Source organism: Dromiciops gliroides, chromosome 1 (assembly GCF_019393635.1).
Source record: "Dromiciops gliroides isolate mDroGli1 chromosome 1, mDroGli1.pri, whole genome shotgun sequence".
Lineage (NCBI taxonomy): Eukaryota > Metazoa > Chordata > Mammalia > Microbiotheria > Microbiotheriidae > Dromiciops > Dromiciops gliroides.
In genome coordinates this window covers 604,753,950-604,773,081 of record NC_057861.1, presented here as the reverse complement: position 1 = coordinate 604,773,081, position 19,132 = coordinate 604,753,950, and the positions used below count along the sequence as shown (strand labels likewise).

The window sequence follows — 19,132 nt, the reverse complement described above, 5'->3', positions numbered from 1 at the left end:
CCAAGAGGAGGATTAAGTAAGGAATTAACTTTTACAACAACGGAAAGAATAAAAAGATCACAGCACATCTTTGAAAAATTACATATTGAATTTATTATATACATAAAAGAAAAAGCAAAATGTACATACTTTGTGTGTGGAATTGCTCAATTAAATTCAGAATAAAAACATAACAAAAAACTTAAAAAACTACAGGCTTAAAATAAAAAGGGGGAGAGAGGGAAAGAGAAAAGAATCTGAATAGAAGTTATAATTGATTACAGAGGAGTAGATGAGATCATTGAGAAAGAAAAAAGAATGACAAGACAAGAGGACCAAGGGCAGACTCTTAAGGAACAGCCACATTATTGGGTTAGGAAAAAAATGAAGGAGAACTATGAATGTATAGTTGGAAAGAGGGGATAGTCAACAGTGCCAATTTCAAACACTGCAAAGAAATCAAGAAAGGAAAGGTCAGAGAAATGTAAAGGTTACATTTAGTTTAAGTTGATGGTATAACATTAAGTTTGCAGTTGGAAATAAAAGACTAAAATTTGGATGAGAGATAACTAGTAATAACAAGTAGACTAACAATTGAATGAGAAAGGATGAGGAGAAGGTTCAGAGAGAGAAAAAGTTTAAGGACTGAACTCTAGAGCCTAGTGTTTTAAACTGTGGATTGTGATACCATATGGGGTCAAGTAACTGAATGTGGGGGGTCACAAAAAAATTTGGCAAGAGCACAAGATTATGTATACCTATTTTATATACCTGGGGTTGTGTAAACATTTCTTGGGCAAAAAGGGGTCACAAGTGGAAAAAGTTTAAGAGGTCCTTTTCTAGAGTTACACATATCTCCCCAAAATTGAGGAAACTGAGACCCAAAAAGCTTAAATATGTTGAGCAAAGTTATACAGGGAGAAATGACTATGGTCTCTCTAAGGTTACTGAGTTCTACTAGCCTATGGCCCTAAGAGGTAATATCTATGTTAGATTTTAAAGTGTGGATAGAATTTCAAAAGGTGGGAAATGGAAGAGGAGGCAGTGAAAGAAGAGAGGAGCCGGTTCAGGGTTAAAAAAAGAATCGAGGTCAATAAAGTTGTTAGTGGTCATCTTCCAAACAGCAATTTCAGAAGAGTTGTACGAGGTTAAGGAAAAAGTAGATAATGAAAAAATGGAGGCAGTAAATTTAGACTCATGTTTTAAAAGTTTAAGAGCAAAAGGAAGGAGACTAAAATAAGACAGCTAAAGGGAACTGAATCAACTAACTTTAAATGAGAAAAACTATATGTCTGAAAACAGGAAAAGAGTCAGTGAAGATGGAGCTATTAACTTTGGAAGCAATGTCTTTCAGGAATCAGGCAGGAACAGTATCTAGAGTACAGGTAGAGTGGTTAGTCTCACAGAAAGGTCAATTATTCTTTCCTTTGACAGGACAGAGTAAGAAAATGTGGAGGCTGAAGATTATCTATCATGTATCTCTCATTAGAAAATTACTCTGACCAAAAAAGGTAATTGGCATATTTTCAAAGTATGGAACTTTGTAACAAGTTATTTCTCACTTTTTCTCCAAGAACTAAAAAAGAAAAAAAACACTTTCCAGGATTTACAAGGGGCAAACATTCTGACAGTTGTTTTAGTCCATTAGATTCTAAAAGCTCAAAGGAAATTACAGCAGAAAGATGTTTTATGAATTGATAAATGTTATGTTTATCTAATGACTGAATATAACATACATACCCACCATAAAAAGGTTGCCAAATAACAAAATATGCATTTCATTATCTTGAGAAGTATTTGCATTTTAATCAATTCCTTTTTGAATTCAATTTAAGAAATGCTAAACTGACAAATTTTCTATACTTCAATGAATTAGTACCCAAAAGAAAAAATATCAAATTAGTTTAATATAATCATCTTTTAAATAACCTTTCAGTTAATAAATCAGAACACAGACATTACCACATAAGGTGGCATGAGTTTTTTCAAATAGGTTAATACAGGGGCAGAGTAACTTGCCCAAACCCATATAAAAACCCCATTAAAATATTCAATTCTTTTAACCTGTAAGACATTAAATCTATTTTATAATCTAGTCATAAAAGGAATTTATTCTGAAAAGGAAATAGGAAAAAATACCACACAAATGAAAGAAAGTAGAATGAGTATATAATAAAGTATTACATAACCAATATACCATCATATATACTGTTGAAAAATCTAAGGTCACAGAAACTGTCACTAACCTCACTTACTCCCTCCATCTACACTTGTCTTTTCTGGGGGGAAGCCAGACCTATAATTTCACCAGTCTAAAGAAACTTCCAGTGTGTAAATGCCCATCATCAATGCCAGTCATCCTTACTACTGAGAGAAATGAAATAGTGTCACACCAGAAAAATGCTGTTATCTCAGAAAAACGAGACAAGGAGGGAGTCTGAGTAAGGAAGGAGAATTGCAGAAAGGGGCCTCAAAACCAGTAGTCTAGCTAGTCCAAATGAATGTGCCAACAGTTAAAGCTAGTCTGTACTGTGCTTGCTTAATTAGCTTATGCATATTAACTGCCAATACTCCAAAGGCAGAGACTGCCACCATTTTCAAACATTTGATGTATGTAAACAGAAGGGGGAACATGTTAAGGAGAAATATGTAGGAAATATGCTCCAGGAAGATTGTACACCTTAGTCCTCAACCAATGAGATGAAGAGGGAAGAGACTCTGCATTACATTTAGGGATAGAAAGAGAAGTTTGCTGTGACAAGCATGTGCCACTTTTCTTTATAGTGCATGCCCATTCTTGCAAGAAGGTAATAAAGCCTTCAATAATAAATAAATAACAAATAATAAAGCCAAAAGGCAAAGTCCTGGGTTTTTTTTCCTAACACTACTGAGCAGAAAATGGTGAGGAGCTGGGAGGGGGGGAAAGAAGAATAATCTCTGGGGTTTTCTGTCTTCATATAAATATATTGATCCACTATATGGACATGAACTTTGGGGGCAATCAATCAACAAATATTTATTAAGCAGCTACTATGGACTAGGCACTATGCTGGGTGTCAAAAACAAGACACAAGTGAAAATTATCCTTGCCCTCAAAAAGTTTTCAAACCTAGTCAAGAGAAACAACATTTACACATATAGGTATACAAAAATACACAAGGTGATGGGGAAGGGGAATCAGAAAGGGTCTCATGTAGAAGGTGGTACTTGAGCTAACCCTTGAAAGAAAACAGGGGTTCTTCGAGGGAGGAGTGTTTTCTAGGCATGGGAATAGCCAATGCAAAGGCAAGGAAGAAGAAGCTGGAGTGCTCTTTATAAGGATTGCAAGAAGACCAGTATGGCTGGACTGTAGTATACATGGAGAGTAATGCATGATGAAGATGGAAAGGTAGGTTGAGACGGTAGTAAAGGGCTCTAAACACCAAACAAAGGAATTTAGAGAAAATGGGGAGGCACTGGGGGTTTTCAGTAGGACAATGGTATGGTCATATTTGCACTTCAGGAAAATCAATTTGGTAGCTGTGTGAAGGATGGACTAGAGACAGAGACAAGAAAATCAACTAGAAGGCTTATTGCAGTATTCCAAGAGAGAGGTGATAAGGGCCTGAGCTAAGGTGGTAGCTCTAAGAGAGAGAGAGAAGCAGATGGATATAAGAGATTAGAAGAAAAGCCATGATGCTGAATGGATATGTTTGTTGGATGAGAGACAATGATGAGTTGAGGATGACTTCAACTTTGCAAATCGGGATGAATGGGGGCAGCTAGGTGGCGCAGTGGATAGAGCACTGGCCCTGGATTCAGGAGGACCTGAGTTCAAATCCGGCCTCATACACTTAATAATTACTAGCTGTGTGACCCTGGCCAAGTCACTTAACCCCAATTGCCTCACCAAAAAAAAATAATAATAATAATAATTTAAAGAATTTTAAAAATCTGGATGAATGGCAGGATGGTAGTGCCTTGACTGATATAGGAAGGGATATATGAAGTTCAGGATAGGGAAGAGTCTGAGGAGAAAGATACTCACTCCCCCCCCTCCCAAAAAAAAAAAAAGAAAAAAAGAAAGATATCGAACTCAGTTTGAGGTATACTAAATTCAAAATGTCTTCATATAGTCATGTAGGATGGTAATTCAAGAAATGTTATCGTTGATTCTGGAAGTAACAGGGAGCCACTGGGGTTATTAAAAGGTGACAAGGTCAGGTCTGCATTTTAAGATCAATTTGACAGCTAAGTGAAGAATGGCTTGGAGAGGGGAAAGAGACATGATACAAGAAAAGCTATCATTAGGTTATTGCAATAGTCCAGATGTGAGATGATGAGAGTCTGCAATGGGTTGATACTGATATCAAGGTGAAAGGGGGACATATACAAGAAGAGAAGTCCAGACATTTTTTGTTAATGGTGATGGGTAGGGTTGAGCCATCTACATTCTTTCAGCTGGTCAATAAACTATAAGAGCTTACTAAGTGCCAGGCACAATATTAAGTAGTAGGGATAATACAAAAGAAAAAGAAAGTTCCTGCCCTCATCTAAATGGAGAAAGACAACACACACACACACACACACACACACACACACACACACACACACACACACAAAAAAGAAGCTGAAAAGGAAGGGAAGGGGAGAAAGTATTCTTCAGGAGGTCTGTTGTTTGCTCTCTGAGTCTGAAGAGGACCAAAATGACATCATGACCAGGGTGAGTCAATGTACACTCTGTCCTACTGTGGCCGATCAGAGCAATACAAGCTTGGAAGGCTGTACCACAGGTTGGGCATAAATGGTCAATATGAATATTTGGAGTGGAGATGTCTCTAAATTTGTGCATTTCATATTTCTTTTGAACTGCTGAAATTTGGCTTTGCTCATAGAGCACAGCATCTTCTTTGATGGACACCATACTGGGAGTTCCTGTGCTAGTGTCTCTCATGTCTCACTATCAATTCCAAAGTTCTTCGGAGGAACCGCGATCATGTCCTTGTATCATTTCTTCTAACCACCATGTGAGGCCCTGCCTTCTGTGAATTCTCTGTAAAATAGTCTTTTAGGCAAGCCTATGTTTGGCATTCGGAAAACATGGCCAGCCCATATGAGCTGTGCTCTCTGCTGTAGTTTGAATGGTTGGCAGTTCAGCTTGAGAAAGGACCTCAGTGTTGGAACCTTATCTTGCCAGGTGATCTTCAGAATCTTTCTAAGACAATTCAAATGCAAGTGGTTCAATGTTCTGGCATGATGCTGGTAGATTTTCCAGGTTTCACAGGCATACAACAATGGGGTCAGCACAATAGTTCCATAGCCCTTCAGTTTGGTAGGCAATCTAATAATACCTCTTTTTTCCCAAACTTTCCTTTGGAGGCTCCCAAATGCTGAGCTGACTTTGGTAATACGTGCATAAACCTCATCATCTATGTGTACTTCCCTGGAAATTATACTGCCAAGGTAAGTAAATTTGTCCATGGCATTTAAAATTTATCTATTTGCTGTAACTGATAGTTCCATGGATGGATGGTGTGGTGCTGACTGGTGGAGCACCCCTGTTTTTCTGTTGTTGTTAGGCCAAAATTAGCACAAACAGCAGATAATCCATACTTTGTTGTATCTCAGCCTCAGAGTTTGCATTGAGTGCACAATCATTTATGAATAAAAAGTCAAGCTCCAACTCTCCTTCCACCTTAATCTCGGCTTGTAGCCTTTTCAAATTAAGTCTTTACTGACAGTACGGTAGTTGGGGGCATGATGAAAAAAAATCAAAGAAGTACAGCCTGTCAAGAAAAGAAGAGATAGCTAGCCAGAGTCACCTCCTTAAAGAGAGGATGTAGAATTCATGGAGCTACCCTCCGATCAAAGAGGTAGAGGTGATGAGGTGTGAAAACCAAGGCTGATTGATCTTCCAGGATGATGAGGTTCCCTGGACTATGATGGAAGAGTCCAATGGAGTACAGTCAAGTGAGAAAAAAGATGTTTCCCTCTCATCTAAGATGAACAGCCAGAGTGTCAATCAATGAACATTAATTAAGCACCTACTATGTGCTAGGCACTGTGTTAAGTACAAGGGATACAAAAAGAGGCAAAAGGCAGTCCCCTGCCCTCAAAAAACTTACAAACTCATGGGGATACAACAAGTTAGGAAGGGGCTGGGCTTTAAAAGTCAAAGAGAAGAGTTTATATTTGATGTTGGAGGAAACAGAGTGGTTACTTCAGTGGTTACTGAAGCTCAATGATGTAATATGGTCAGACCTAAACTTTAGTAAAACCTTGGTAGTTCAGTGGAAGATGGCTTGAAGAAACTGAAAGATTAACTATGTCCTGAAAGGACTTACATGAAATGATGTTGAACGAGATGAGCAGAACCAGGAGAACATTGTACACAGTATCAACAACACTGTGTGTTGATAAACTGTAATAGACAGGACTCTTCTCAGCAATACAATGATCCAAGATAGTTCCAAAGGACTCAGGATGGAAAATGCTCTCCAAATCCAGAAAAAAAAGAACTATGGATTCTAGATGCAGATTGAACCATACTATTTCTACTTTTTGGTTTTCTTTTTTGAGGTTTTTCCTTTTTGCTGATTCTTCTTTCACAGTATGACTAATGCAGAAATACATTTAATGTGATTGTACATATATAACTTATATCAGATTGCTTGCTGTCTTGGGGAGGGGGGAGGGAGCAAAATTTAAAACTAGAAATCTTATAAAAACAAATGTTGAAAACTATTTCTACATGTAACTGGAAAATAATAAAATACTTTTATGAAAAAAAGAATAACTGTGTGACCATTGTCAAGTTACATAATCTCTCTCTCAGCTACAATTTTCCCACCTATAAAACTTTAGGGAGGGAAACAAACCAGAAGGCAACTAGTAGTCCAAGCATGAAGTAAGGAGGATCTGAGCTAAGGGTGTAGCTGTATGAGTGGGGAGAAGGGGATATATATGAGAATGTTGTGAAGGTAGAAACAAGATTTGGCAATGGACTAGATATGTAGAGTGAGGGATGATAAGGAGTCAAGGATGACACCCAGGTTGTGAACCTGAGTGACTAGGAGTAAGATAATGGCTCAACAGAGACAGGGAAATTTAGAAGAAGAAGAGTTGGGGGAAAAATAATGAATTGTTTTGGATATGCTGAATTTTACATCCAGTTTGAGATATCCAAAAGGCAATTGGAGATGTCTATAACCCACTAGAGAGACTAAGACTGGATGTATAGCTAGAAATCATCTGCATAGAGAATATAACTGAGCCCCTGGGAGCTGATGAGCTCACCAGATTATATAATACAAAGCAAAATGGAGTGGGGCCCAAGAAGAGACTTGGAGGCCCCCATATTTAGAAGCCATGACACAGACAAAGAATCAGGAGACTGAGAAGTGGTCAGACAGATAGAAGGGGGAAAAAGGAAAGAGTTTTTTCAAAGAGTTTGGCCATGACAGAGAGAAGAGATAAATCAATAGCTAGCCAAGATGGTTGGGATCAAGTGAGGTTTGTTGTTTGTTTTTTTAAAGGATAAGGGATACCTTACTATGCTTGTAAGCAACAGGATAGGAGCCAATAGGGATAGTATAAAGACAGTAGGGATGATGATGGGGAGGGTGCAATTTGCATGAGAATATATAAGGAGGTGAGATCAAGGGTTAATGTAAAAGAGTATTCCTTGGCAAGGAGAAATGTCACTCCTTCATTTAAGGCAGGAGTAAAAGAGATAGTGGAGAAAGATTTCTGAGTGATATGAGATGAGGAGAGTAGGGGATTTCTTAGTGAATGGTCTCATTCTTCTTGACTATTTTTTCCCCAATAAAGTAGAAGGTGGCCACACACACAGAATGGAAAAAGTCTTGTTTGCAGAATAGCTTAGCAATGAAGACAGTTCTAAAACAGGTCCCCACTGAGATGGAAATCAGGCAGTGACATCCCTGCTCCCTAGTTGTGGTACAAGAAAAGGTCCAAGAAGAAGCCAGTCAGTGGAGATGAGTGCCAGAGGTCTTGTCCCCCAGCCCAGAACTGCTGCAAACAGCACTGGCTCAGTGACTAACTAGAAGAATGACAAAATAGGTTTGCAAAGCCTTTCGTAAATATTACATCATTTGATCCTGACAATAACCTTGTGAGATAGTTGCTAATAATTAGTCCCATTTTATAGATGGGAAAACTTGGGCTGAGAAATATTATATGACTATCTAAGGGTCATACAGTTAGTATTTAAAGGAAAGATTCAAACTCAGATCTTCCTGACTCTATTAGGTAAGAGTCCAGAACTCTATCCATGATATCATCTAACTGCCTCTGGTCAATCTGTTCATTCACAATCCAAAGGGGTATGAGATGACTTTCAATATTATCTATTTAGATTTAATATGATCACTGGGAGTTTGTAGCCCTAAAGATAATATTTCTAATATAAACTTTGCTATGGATTTTGCATAATTTCCATACAAAAGATATTAATGACCAAATATAACCATATATTGAGTAAACCAGCTCACAAAGTGCATATTAAGAACCCATAGAGGGGCAGCTAGGTGGTGCAGTGGATAGAGCAGTGGCCCTGGAGTCAGAAGGACGTGAGTTCAAATCTGGCCTCAGTCACTTGACACTAGCTGTGTGACCCTGGGCAAGTCACTTAACCCCAATTGACTCACACACAAAAAAAAGAACCCATAGAGTATAAGCAGAGTTATATTATAAACAAGTTACAAACCTTTAAGAAGTTTCTTCAATAGTTCATCAGAGTATCTTATTGCTCCCAAGTGAGCAAGAACCTGAGGTAGTCTGTAGTCAGCAAACATAGTGATACTGGAAATGTCACTGAAACAGCCATCTCCTTTTCCTTCTAAGACACACCAAATATCTGCCACAAGTATCTGAGCCCGTTTGTAAAATGAAATCTTTTTACCCTAATAAATGAGAAAAAGAAAACTATTACTTGGGTATTAAGTTTCATATACACAAAAATGACATACCTTAAAGAATGTTTTATTGGTCTTAGTTGTAGTTTGTTGTTTTTTAAATAGTGTTTAATTTTTCAGTTTAAGTCAACATTGATTAGACCCCTAATGTGTTTGAGAAACTGTGCTAGGTACTGAGCCTATTATAAAGACAAAAACCAAAATGGTCCCTCCCCACAAGGAGCTTATATTTTTAATGGGGTGAAATAATACAAACAATATGAACAATAAGTAAACAGAAGATAAATTGAATCAGGAGACAACAATAACTAAGGGGATTAAGGAATATTTCACAGAGGAAGTGGCACCTTCTAAAAGGTGGCATTCAGCTTCAGTGCCACTCTCTACATTAAATCTTTCTTGATGTCCCCAGCTGTGTGTGCTCCCTTAATTACCTTGTATTTATTTTGTATATGAAAATATACATTCTCCCTTGAAGAATGTAAGCCCCCTGAAGGCAGGAGCTGCTTCATTTTTGTCTATGTATTCCCTGTACCTAGCACAGTGCATGGCAATTGCAGTTGCTTAACAAACACCAGTTAACCTACTAGGTAGTTTCTATAACATCCCTGACAAGTAGTCATGTAGGCCCAGGAAAGTTTTCAAGACTGAGTGACCAGCAGGAAGGCTGTACCATCAACAGAAATAGGTAAGATATTATAAAGGGTAGGTTTTTGTGGACAGTGAAATGGATATGTTAAGTAGGTAGATAGAAATATGGAATTGAAGTTCAGGAAGAGACTTGGGGTTGAATATGTTGATTTGGGAGTTACTGAAATATTAAGCTGCAATTGAAGCTAGAAAAATGGGTGAGACAAGATGAGAACATAGAAAAAGGTAAGTCCAGGGAAAAGGCTTGGAGCACCCCTATACTTAAGAATGGGAGGGAAAAAAAAATCAATCAAAGTAGGTTGGAAGAAACCTAAAGAACGCAATTCCACAGAAGCCAAGGAAAGAGAGCATCTAGAATGAAAAGTGGTTTGCAGTGATAACTGTTACAGAAAAGTCAAGAAAGGTGAGACATGAGAAAAGGCCTTGTCATTTGGTCGGATTCACTGATGAGCCTGAAAAAGACCTTGGTGTTCCCCCCAACAACCTCTGTGATACAGTGATATTCCTCACACAAGCCATTCCATATCTAGGCATTTTCACTGGGTGTCCCTGATCGCTAGATTTCTCTTCCTTCCTCACCTCCTCTTCATGGTTTCCCTGGGTTCCTTAAAGACCCAGCTAAAATCTCACCTTCTACAGGAAACCTTTCTTGATCCCCCTTGATTCTGCTGTCTTTCCTCTTTTAATTAACACCCATTTATCCTATCTATGTCTTGTTTGTATGTCATTGTTTTCATGTTGTCTCCCCCATAAAGCTAAGAGCTCTTTGAGAAGAGAGTCAATATTTTGCCATTTTTTGTATCCTCAGAGTTTAACACAGTAGCTGACACATATTAGGTACTTAAATACTTACTGACAGAGAAAGCAGGTTTAGCAGCTTGATAATAATGGAAGCCAAATTGCAGACAACTAAGGAATAAGTGATTGGTAAGGTTATGGAAGCATAGATTAGAAGTATATAAGTATAATTTGGGGGGGGGGGGCAATGAGGGTTAAGTGACTTGCCCAGGGTCACACAGCTAGTAAGTGTCAAGTGTCTGAGGCCGGATTTGAACTCAGGTACTCCTGAATCCAAGGCCGGTGCTTTATCCACTGTGATACCTAGCTGCCCCTAAATTATTTTTTTAATAGAATTATAGCACTGAAGAAGAGATTAAAACAAAATTCAAAGCATCTTCTTTTCTAAGGCAAATACTTCTTTTTGAAAGCCTATTTTGGGGGAGCAGCTAGGTGGCACAGTGGATAAAGCACCGGCCTTGGATTCAGGAGGACCTGAGTTCAAATCCGATCCCAGACACTTGACACTTAACTAGCTGTGTGACCCTGGGCAAGTCACTTAACCCTCACTGCTCTGCAAAAATAAAAACAAAACAACAAAACAACAAAAAAAGAAAGCCTATTTTGCATTAGCCCTTCAGAAGCAAAAGTCTCCCAGAGACTGCAACCTATACGTACCAGCATTTCAAAGCACTGAAGTGCTGGTATTGGGCTAAAGAACTGAGAAACAAAGGGCAGCACTCCAACAAACCTGAGGTAAAGAGCACAACATCCACCTGGGGCCAATTCTAACCACCCAAAAATCAATTGGGACAGAGACCTAGTTGGGTGAACCATGAATTTCTCAGTATGAGAGAAGGCTTAGATACTTTGAGATCCAACCCCCAAGGAAACCACAGAGGGGGAGAGAGTCAGGAAGTGAGTGACAAGGAAAAAAGGGATGAGGGGAACTGAAAGTACCAAAGATTTCAGGAAAAAGAAATCTCTAACACCTTGAACATAAACAGATAAATCATCAAGAAAAACAGTAACAACAAAAGGAGAAATGTAGCCTCCAGTTCAGGCATCTATGAATACTGCAAATTAAAAGAAAATTATTTGGGGGGGGGGGGGCAGAGCCAAGATGGCAGAGGAAAAACATTAAATGCACAGGGCTCCTGATACAATCACCCCCAAAATAGCAATAAAATAACCCTCAGGGCAGAAAAACACACAAAAATACTGGCTGAGAGTTTTCTCCAGCTATAGATAGATTTCAGGGGGACGTGCTGGGCCACGAATAAAGCCTAACCCCACAGTCGGGCCAACACACCAGACACCCAACCGAGGAATTTGCCCCAGTGCCTCTGAATCGGCTGCAGCACAGGCGTCTTCTGGAACTGAGTATGTGGTCGGACTGAACGGCTGGCCTGGGGGGTAAGTGCAGGGGTACCAGTGGACTGGGGGGAAGGATTCGACTGTCCCACCCCAGTGGGCAACCAGGAAGAACTCCTGAGCGGCTGAAGGCCCAGGTCGGGGAGGGGAACAGTCTCATTGGAAGCTGAGAACCACACGGAAAGTTGCTGGTTGGTTTCTTAGTAAATAGGCCTGAGGTTATCTCCAGACCTGAGAACAGACCAGGTGAGATTAAAACCTGCCCCGCCCCCCCCAACTCCAAACACTTGGGACCCTCTGAAGCTGAGAACAGGAGTGGAGCCGAGAAGTAGCACCCCCCACCCCCCCACCCCCACCCCCAGTGCAGAGTTTAAAATCAAATGAAAGCGAGGCCAGACAGGCTGAGAAGAAGAAGCCCAACCATCGCCTGGGCCTTGCTGTAGCTTGAACAGTGTGTCCTGGAAGCAGAGCCACACTTTAAGAAGGAGTTAAACACCAAGAAATAGTAAGCCAGGATGAGTAGGCAGAGAAAGCAGAAGACCATCCTTCTTTGGGGGTAAGGTAGACCACAGTACTACCTCGGAAGAAGAAGATAAAAACAGGGGCAAAGCTCCAACATCCAAAGCTTCCAAGAAAACTATGAATTGGTCTCAGGCCATGGAAGCTCTCAAAAGGGACTTTGGGGGGCAGCTAGGTGGCGCAGTGCATAGAGCACCAGCCCTGGATTCAGGAGAATCTGAGTTCAAATCCGGCCTCAGACACTAAACACTTACTAGCTGTGACCCTGGGAAAGTCACTTAACCCCAATTGCCTCACTTAAAAAAAAAAGGGACTTTGAAGAGAAAGTAGGAGAAATAGAAAGAAGATGTAGAGAAGAGGAGGAAAGAATGGAAAGGGAAATGAGAGCGATGCAGGAAAGTCATGAGAAAAAAGTCAACCGTTTGAAAAGCCAAATGGAAAAGGAGATTAAAAAACCATCTGATGAAAATAACTGCCTAAGAATTAGGATTGAACAAATGGAAGCTAGTGACCTTATGAGAAACCAAGACACAGTAAAGCAAATCCAACTGAATGAAAAAATAGAGGGCAATGTGAAATATCTCCTTGGAAAAACAGCTGACCTAGAAAATAAATCTAGGAGAGAGAATTTGAAAATCATTGGACTACCTGAAAACCATGACCAAAACAAAAGCTTAGACACCATCCTCCAAGAGATTGTGAGGGAAAATTGCCCTGATATTCTAGAAGCAGAAGCTAAAATAGAAATTGAAAGAATCCACCGATCACCTCCTGAAAGAGATCCCAAAAGGAAAACCTCCAGGAATATTATAGCCAAATTCCAGAACTCCCAGGTGAAGGAGAAAATACTTCAAGCACCTAGAAAAAAGGAATTAAAATACTGTGGAGCTCCAATAAGGATAAAGCAAGATCTAGCAGGTTCTACATTAAAGGACTGAAGGGCATGGAATATGATATTTCAGAGGGCAAAGGAACTGGGACTTCAGCCAAAAATCACATACCCAGCAAAACTGAGTATAATCTTTCAGAGGCAAAAATGGGATTTCAATGAGAAAGAGGTCTTTCAAGCATTTGTGATGAAAAGACCTGAACTGAATAGAAAATTTTACTTTCAAATACAAGACCCTGGAGAAGCATAAAAAAGGTAAACAGGAAAAAGACTTCACGAGGGATATTAAAAGATCAAACTGTTAACATTCCTACATGGGAAGATAATACTTTGAAATCATAAGAACTATCTCAGTAAGCAATTCACAGAAGACAGGGCTGAACTGAATATGAAGGGATTAATCTGTAAAGCATTTATGTTTTGTTCTTTGTAGGGCAGACAGGGTGGGGTATCTTATATCTGGGGCTGGATTTGGGCTTGGGGCCTCCTGGGTCCAGGGCTGGTGCTTTGTCCACTGTGCCATCATTAAAATAGGGTTGAGGTGTAGGAGGAATAAACTGGGGGAGGGAGGAGGGGAGAGATGGTCTGGGGAGAGGTAGTTCACATGAAGGAAACAAGAAAACCGCTTATAGAGGAAAGTAGAAGAGGGGGAAGGAGTTGGAGAGTGAGTGAACCTTAATATCATCAGAACTGGCTCAAAGAAGGACTAACATATATACTCAAGTAGGTATAGTAATATATTCTCGCCTGGGGGGGGAGAAAAGGGGAGGAGGAAAGAGGGGAAGGAGGAAAGGACAGATTGGGAGAGAGAGCAATAAAAAGCAAAACACTTTCAAGGAAGATGAAGATGTTCTGCATTACTGCACCACTATGACATTGAATTGCTTGATCTCATAGTGAGGGTTGAGGAGAGAGAGAGGAAGAACAATTTAGAAGAAAGAATTAGCTCAGGGACCCTGATCTCATTGGAGTGGGCTCATGGAGGGGATAGCTTTCATACCCAATTGGAAGGAGCAATCTATTTAACCCTGCAGGAAAATAGGAGGGGAAGAAGATAAGGAAGGAAGGGTGAAAAAAGGGAGTACAGAGTGAGGGAGAGGATAGTCAGAAGTAAAATACTTCTGAGGAAGAATAGGAAAAAAAAGAAGAGAGAGTAAATGTCATGGGAAGGGACTGGAATGGAGGAAAATAGTTATGATGATTGATTATAATGGCAAAATGTATGGTACCTACTTTGCTGGGCTTTTATGAAGAAAATTCTCTGTCAAGCTTAAGGTACTATATACAGGTTATGATGAACAGGATACTATCAGAAAAACCTGCAAAGACTTACATGAACTGAAGCAGAGTGAAATGTACTGTATACAAAATAACAGCAATAGTGGGGGATGATCTGCTGGGAAGCATGTGGTTATTTTCAGCAAGGCAATGATCCAATATAACCCTGAAGGACTTATGAAGATTGCAGCCCATCTGCAGAGAAAGAACTGATAGTATCTGAAAACATATGGAAACACATTAAAATTTTTTTTTTCTTTTCCTCTCTGACAATTCCTTAATCTGAAGTTTTGGGTTTTTTTTTTTTTACTGTTTTCTCTCACAACTAGCTAATATGGGAATTTTTCTATGACTACTCATGTATAACTTATTTTGAATTGCTTGAGTTCTTGTGGGTGGGGGGTGCAAATGGGGGGGGGGAGAAGTTGGAACACAAAGTTGTTTTTGTTTTTTTTTAGTGAGGCAATTGGGGTTAAGTGACTTGCCCAGGGTCACACAGCTAGTAAGTGTTAAGTGTCTGAGGCCACATTTGAACTCAGGTCCTCCTGACTTCAGGGCCAGTGCTCTATCCACTGCACCACCTAGCTGCCCCAAACACAAAGTTTTTTAAAAATTGATGTTAAAATTTTGTTTTTTACATATATTTTGGATAATAAAATTCTATTAAAAAAACACAAAGAAAAGAAAAGAAAATGATTCAACACAGTGAACCCTATGGAATTTGAGAACATGGAACCACAACACACTGTTTGTTCCAGAGTGGTTCAAAAGAGAAATGAGAATTGTTACAGTAGAATTTATGTCCTGAACCACAAAAATAACAAGCAGAATAGAAAAACTAGGATCGGGGGCAGCTGGGTGGCACAGTAGATAAAGCACCGGACCTGGATTCAGGAGTACCTGAGTTCAAATCCAGCCTCAGACACTTGACACTTACTAGTTGTGTGACCCTGGGCAAGTCACTTAACCCTCAATGCCCAGCCAAAAAAAAAAAAAAGAAAGAAAGAAAAGAAAAACTAGGATTGGCAGTGGCAGAGAAACAAAAGAGAATAATAGACTGGGAATGCAAATACATAGAAATGAATGACAAGCTAAAAAAGAGAAGCCAAAACCAAGATCATTAAAAGAAAATATGTTCACTATGCAAGCAAAACATACTGATCTAGAAGATAAGATGCACAGAGACAACCTAAGGATCACAGGTCTCCCAGAAGAACATGACAGGACAAACAAACAAAACCCAAAACTTAACATCATAAAGAAGGAAACAGGAAAAGTGCTTAAAACTTAGAACTTAGAAAGTGAAATTCTAATTGAGAGGAATTCACAAATCACCATCCAAAAAACCAAACAAACCCCAAGGCTGCAAATTCCAAGACACATAGTGGTTAAATTTAACAATTCAATTCAGAAACAAGTTCTACATGCCACCAGGAAAATGACCTTCAAATACCAGGGAAAGGACATTTGAATAACATAACACTTCCTTGACACTAGAAAAAGGAGGAATAGAACAATGTGTTCTAAAAAGCACTGAAACTCAGGATACAGACTAAGATCTATTTTGCAAATCTGAACTTAACCCATGCAAGAAAAAAAGATGGAAATTCAATAAAAGAGTTTGAAACATTTTTAGAAAGAACTGAACAGAGTATTTGCCATCCCCTGTACCACTCCAACACCCCAAACAACAGAAATGCAAAAAGAGTGAATAAATGCAGCAGGCAACAACAGTAAGTTGAGAGTAATAAACAGTAAGCAGAGAGAGTAATAAAAGACTTCTTTATAAATGCACAGGAAGAGACAGAGGTGAAGGCAGGAATCTGACAGAGGTAACAGTGAAGAGGTGGGCAGGGGGGCAGTATAGACAGAACCTGGTAACACCCTGTCCTACAGGTGAAACGGGTTTTTTTGGTGGTCAAACACATGAGAGGGTGCATGGGGTAGGGGTGGGATAGAGAGGAGTAAGTGATGTGCCCAAGTCAAATCAAAGAATAGCATTGGGAGAAAAACTGACCTCTGTAGTCTCAGAAAACCTACAGGGAAGTAGGTGAGGGGGGCTGGGCAGGGGGGAGACACTGAAAAGGAGAAGAGAGTGAAGGAGGCCTTACTCTGGAGGTGGAATGCTTCTATGGGTGAAAAGAGATGGCTGGTGAAGAAAGATGAGCTTGGGTGAAGCCTGGGGGATCTGGAGCTTGAAAAGTTTACTTGTCTTGGAAGGGGGAGATTTGGAATCCCTTGGGGTGGCTGGCACCTGGAGGATTAGAGAGCATAGACCCAGGGAGATTTCCAGACAATAAAGAAAAATGGTCAGCAAGAGAAGGTATATAAGTGGTAGTGAGGGTGTCCTACAATGGGGAATTGTCCTACATAATTGGTATTGTTCTGGGAGCCAGATACACTGGAAAAGGGGAATACACAGAGTAAGCACTACAAGGTAGTGGCAGAAAGCACCTAGAGACCCCAGAATGGATGTCTTGAAAGGTTTTTTGGGTTTTTTTTTTTTGGTGAGGCAATTGGGGTTAAGTGATTTGCCCAGGGTCACACAGCTAGTATTAAGTGTCTGAGGCTGGATTTGAACTCAGGTCCTCCTGACTCCAGGGCTGATGCTCTATGCACTGCACCACCTAGCTGTCCCCCGTCTTGAAAGTTTTAATTGCATGAAGAAACTGAATGAGAGAATCAATAATGAAGAGAGTGAGATATCCTTTTTGGAAAGGGGCACAAAAAGTGAAATTTTAAAACTAATGAACAGGGGGCAGCTAGGTGGTGCAGTGCATAGAGCACCGGCCCTGGAGTCAGGAGGACTTGAGTTCAAATCCAACATCAGACACTTGACACTAGCTGTGTGACCCTGGGCAAGTCACTTAACCCTCATTGCCCCACAAAACAAAACAAAACAAAACCAGAAAAAATAATTATTAAAAAAAAACAACTAATGAACAGGACTAGCTGGAAGGGAAAAGACGATGAGAGAATCTACTTGACTATGAGGAAATACAAGAGGGAAAAATCTACATCCAGATAAAAGCAGTAGAGAAAAGAACAAAATTCTAAAGAGAAAGAAGGTATTAATTGAGAAGAGGTGAAAGGGTGAGAGGAAGAGAGTCAGTGGAAACAGGGCTACCTTAAAAAAAGATTAAAGTTGCAGAAATATGTTTAATGTGTTAAAAAACCTATATCAGATTGCTTTCTGTCTTGAGGAGGAGGGAGGGAAGGAGAAAGAACTAAAAATCTTATGAAAATAAATGTTGAAAACTATCTTTACATGTAACTGGAAAATAATAAAATATTTTTATGATTAAAAAAGTTCAAGTAACTGAAGGAACATAATACTGTGTTTACAGCAGGGCAGAACTTGAAACTGAAAAGCTACAGCATAGACATTAATTTATCTGGGATAAAAAAGGAAGTGGCCAAATGAGAAAAAATCTTTGTATCAAAATTCTTTGGGGGAAAAAAAAGCTTCCAAATAACTAAAAATAAAGAGGAGGCAAATCAAAACAAGCCTTTGGTTTTATCTCACACCCAGCAAACTGGAAAAAATTGCCAAAAAAATGGTAACAACCAATGTTGAAGAGGTTGTGGAAAGATTAGCATATCAATAAATTGTGAAGCTGTAAAAGGGGACAATCATTGTGGAAAGCAGTTTGAAATTGTGCAAATAAAAGTCACATACTCTTTAAACCAGATACTATTCCCCAAGGAAGTGTAAGGAATTAATTGTGATTTGGAGTTTTTATAACCCCCTCTTTGCTTCATCATGGTCCGACTGAAAAGATGCAAGCTTTAAAAGGCTAAGAGAAGGGGCAGCTAGGTGGGGCAGTGGATAAAGCACTGGCCCTGGATTCAGGAGGACCTGAGTTCAAATCCAGCCTCAAACACTTAACACTTACTAGCTGTGTGACCCTGGGCAAGTCACTTAACCCCAACTGCCTCACCAAAAAAAAAAGGGGGGGGTAGATAAGATAATTTTTTTAAAAAAAGGCTAAGAGAAGATGGGTGTGTACTTTAAGAGATTACGGAACAACCAACACAAAGAACATTTATTGAATCAAAGTATCAAACTAAAGTACCTAAAAGGGGGGGGGGGGGAAGAGGGGAAGAAGACAGAGAGAGGGGGAGAGGTTGAGAGAGAGAGAGCGCAAAGAAAGCAACTTCTCTGATCCTAAGTAGTCTTCAAGAGATGTTATTCCATCTGTCCCCCCAACCCCAGCCCAAAAAAAGCATCAGCTAGTAGGCTAACCTTGTGATGAAACATTCTAAATTTAGTTAAGAAGCCAGGGTCACCTCCAGGCCAAGATTAAGTATCAAAGGACTCTAGTGGAGGACAGCAAATATAGCTCATTCAAAATAGTTTACCTCTAACATTTTAAAATGTTAATAGAAAAACCTTATGACTACAAGCTAATATAGTTTAATAAGTTGTCAGTGCTACTAGCAGTTATATGAGTCAAAAGATTCCAAATGTTTAGAGATAAATTTATAATTCAGCTCAGATACCATATTCTGCAAGGAGCCTGTCACTCCCCACTGCTAGTGACTTCCCTCTGAGATTACTTCCCATTTATAGTTTATATATCTTTATATATAGATAGATAGATAGATAGATAGATATACAGATATATATACACACACACACACATATGTATGTATGTACGTATACATACACGGACACATACATACATACACAAATGTTTACATGCTGTATCTTCTATTGGAATGTAAGCCCCTTGAAAGCAGGGACCAT

At 39.5% G+C, this 19,132-nt stretch overlaps 1 protein-coding gene across 1 annotated transcript in view; it reads right to left on the bottom strand.

Annotated features, from left to right (window-relative positions):
* C1H9orf64 (chromosome 1 C9orf64 homolog) overlaps nt 1-19,132 on the bottom strand; it is a 36,716-nt gene that overhangs the window by 1,156 nt on the left and 16,428 nt on the right. The window contains exon 3 of the mRNA XM_043979587.1: nt 8,687-8,882. Coding sequence (XP_043835522.1) covers nt 8,687-8,882 — 196 coding nt within the window. The remainder of the gene's footprint in view (nt 1-8,686; nt 8,883-19,132) is intronic.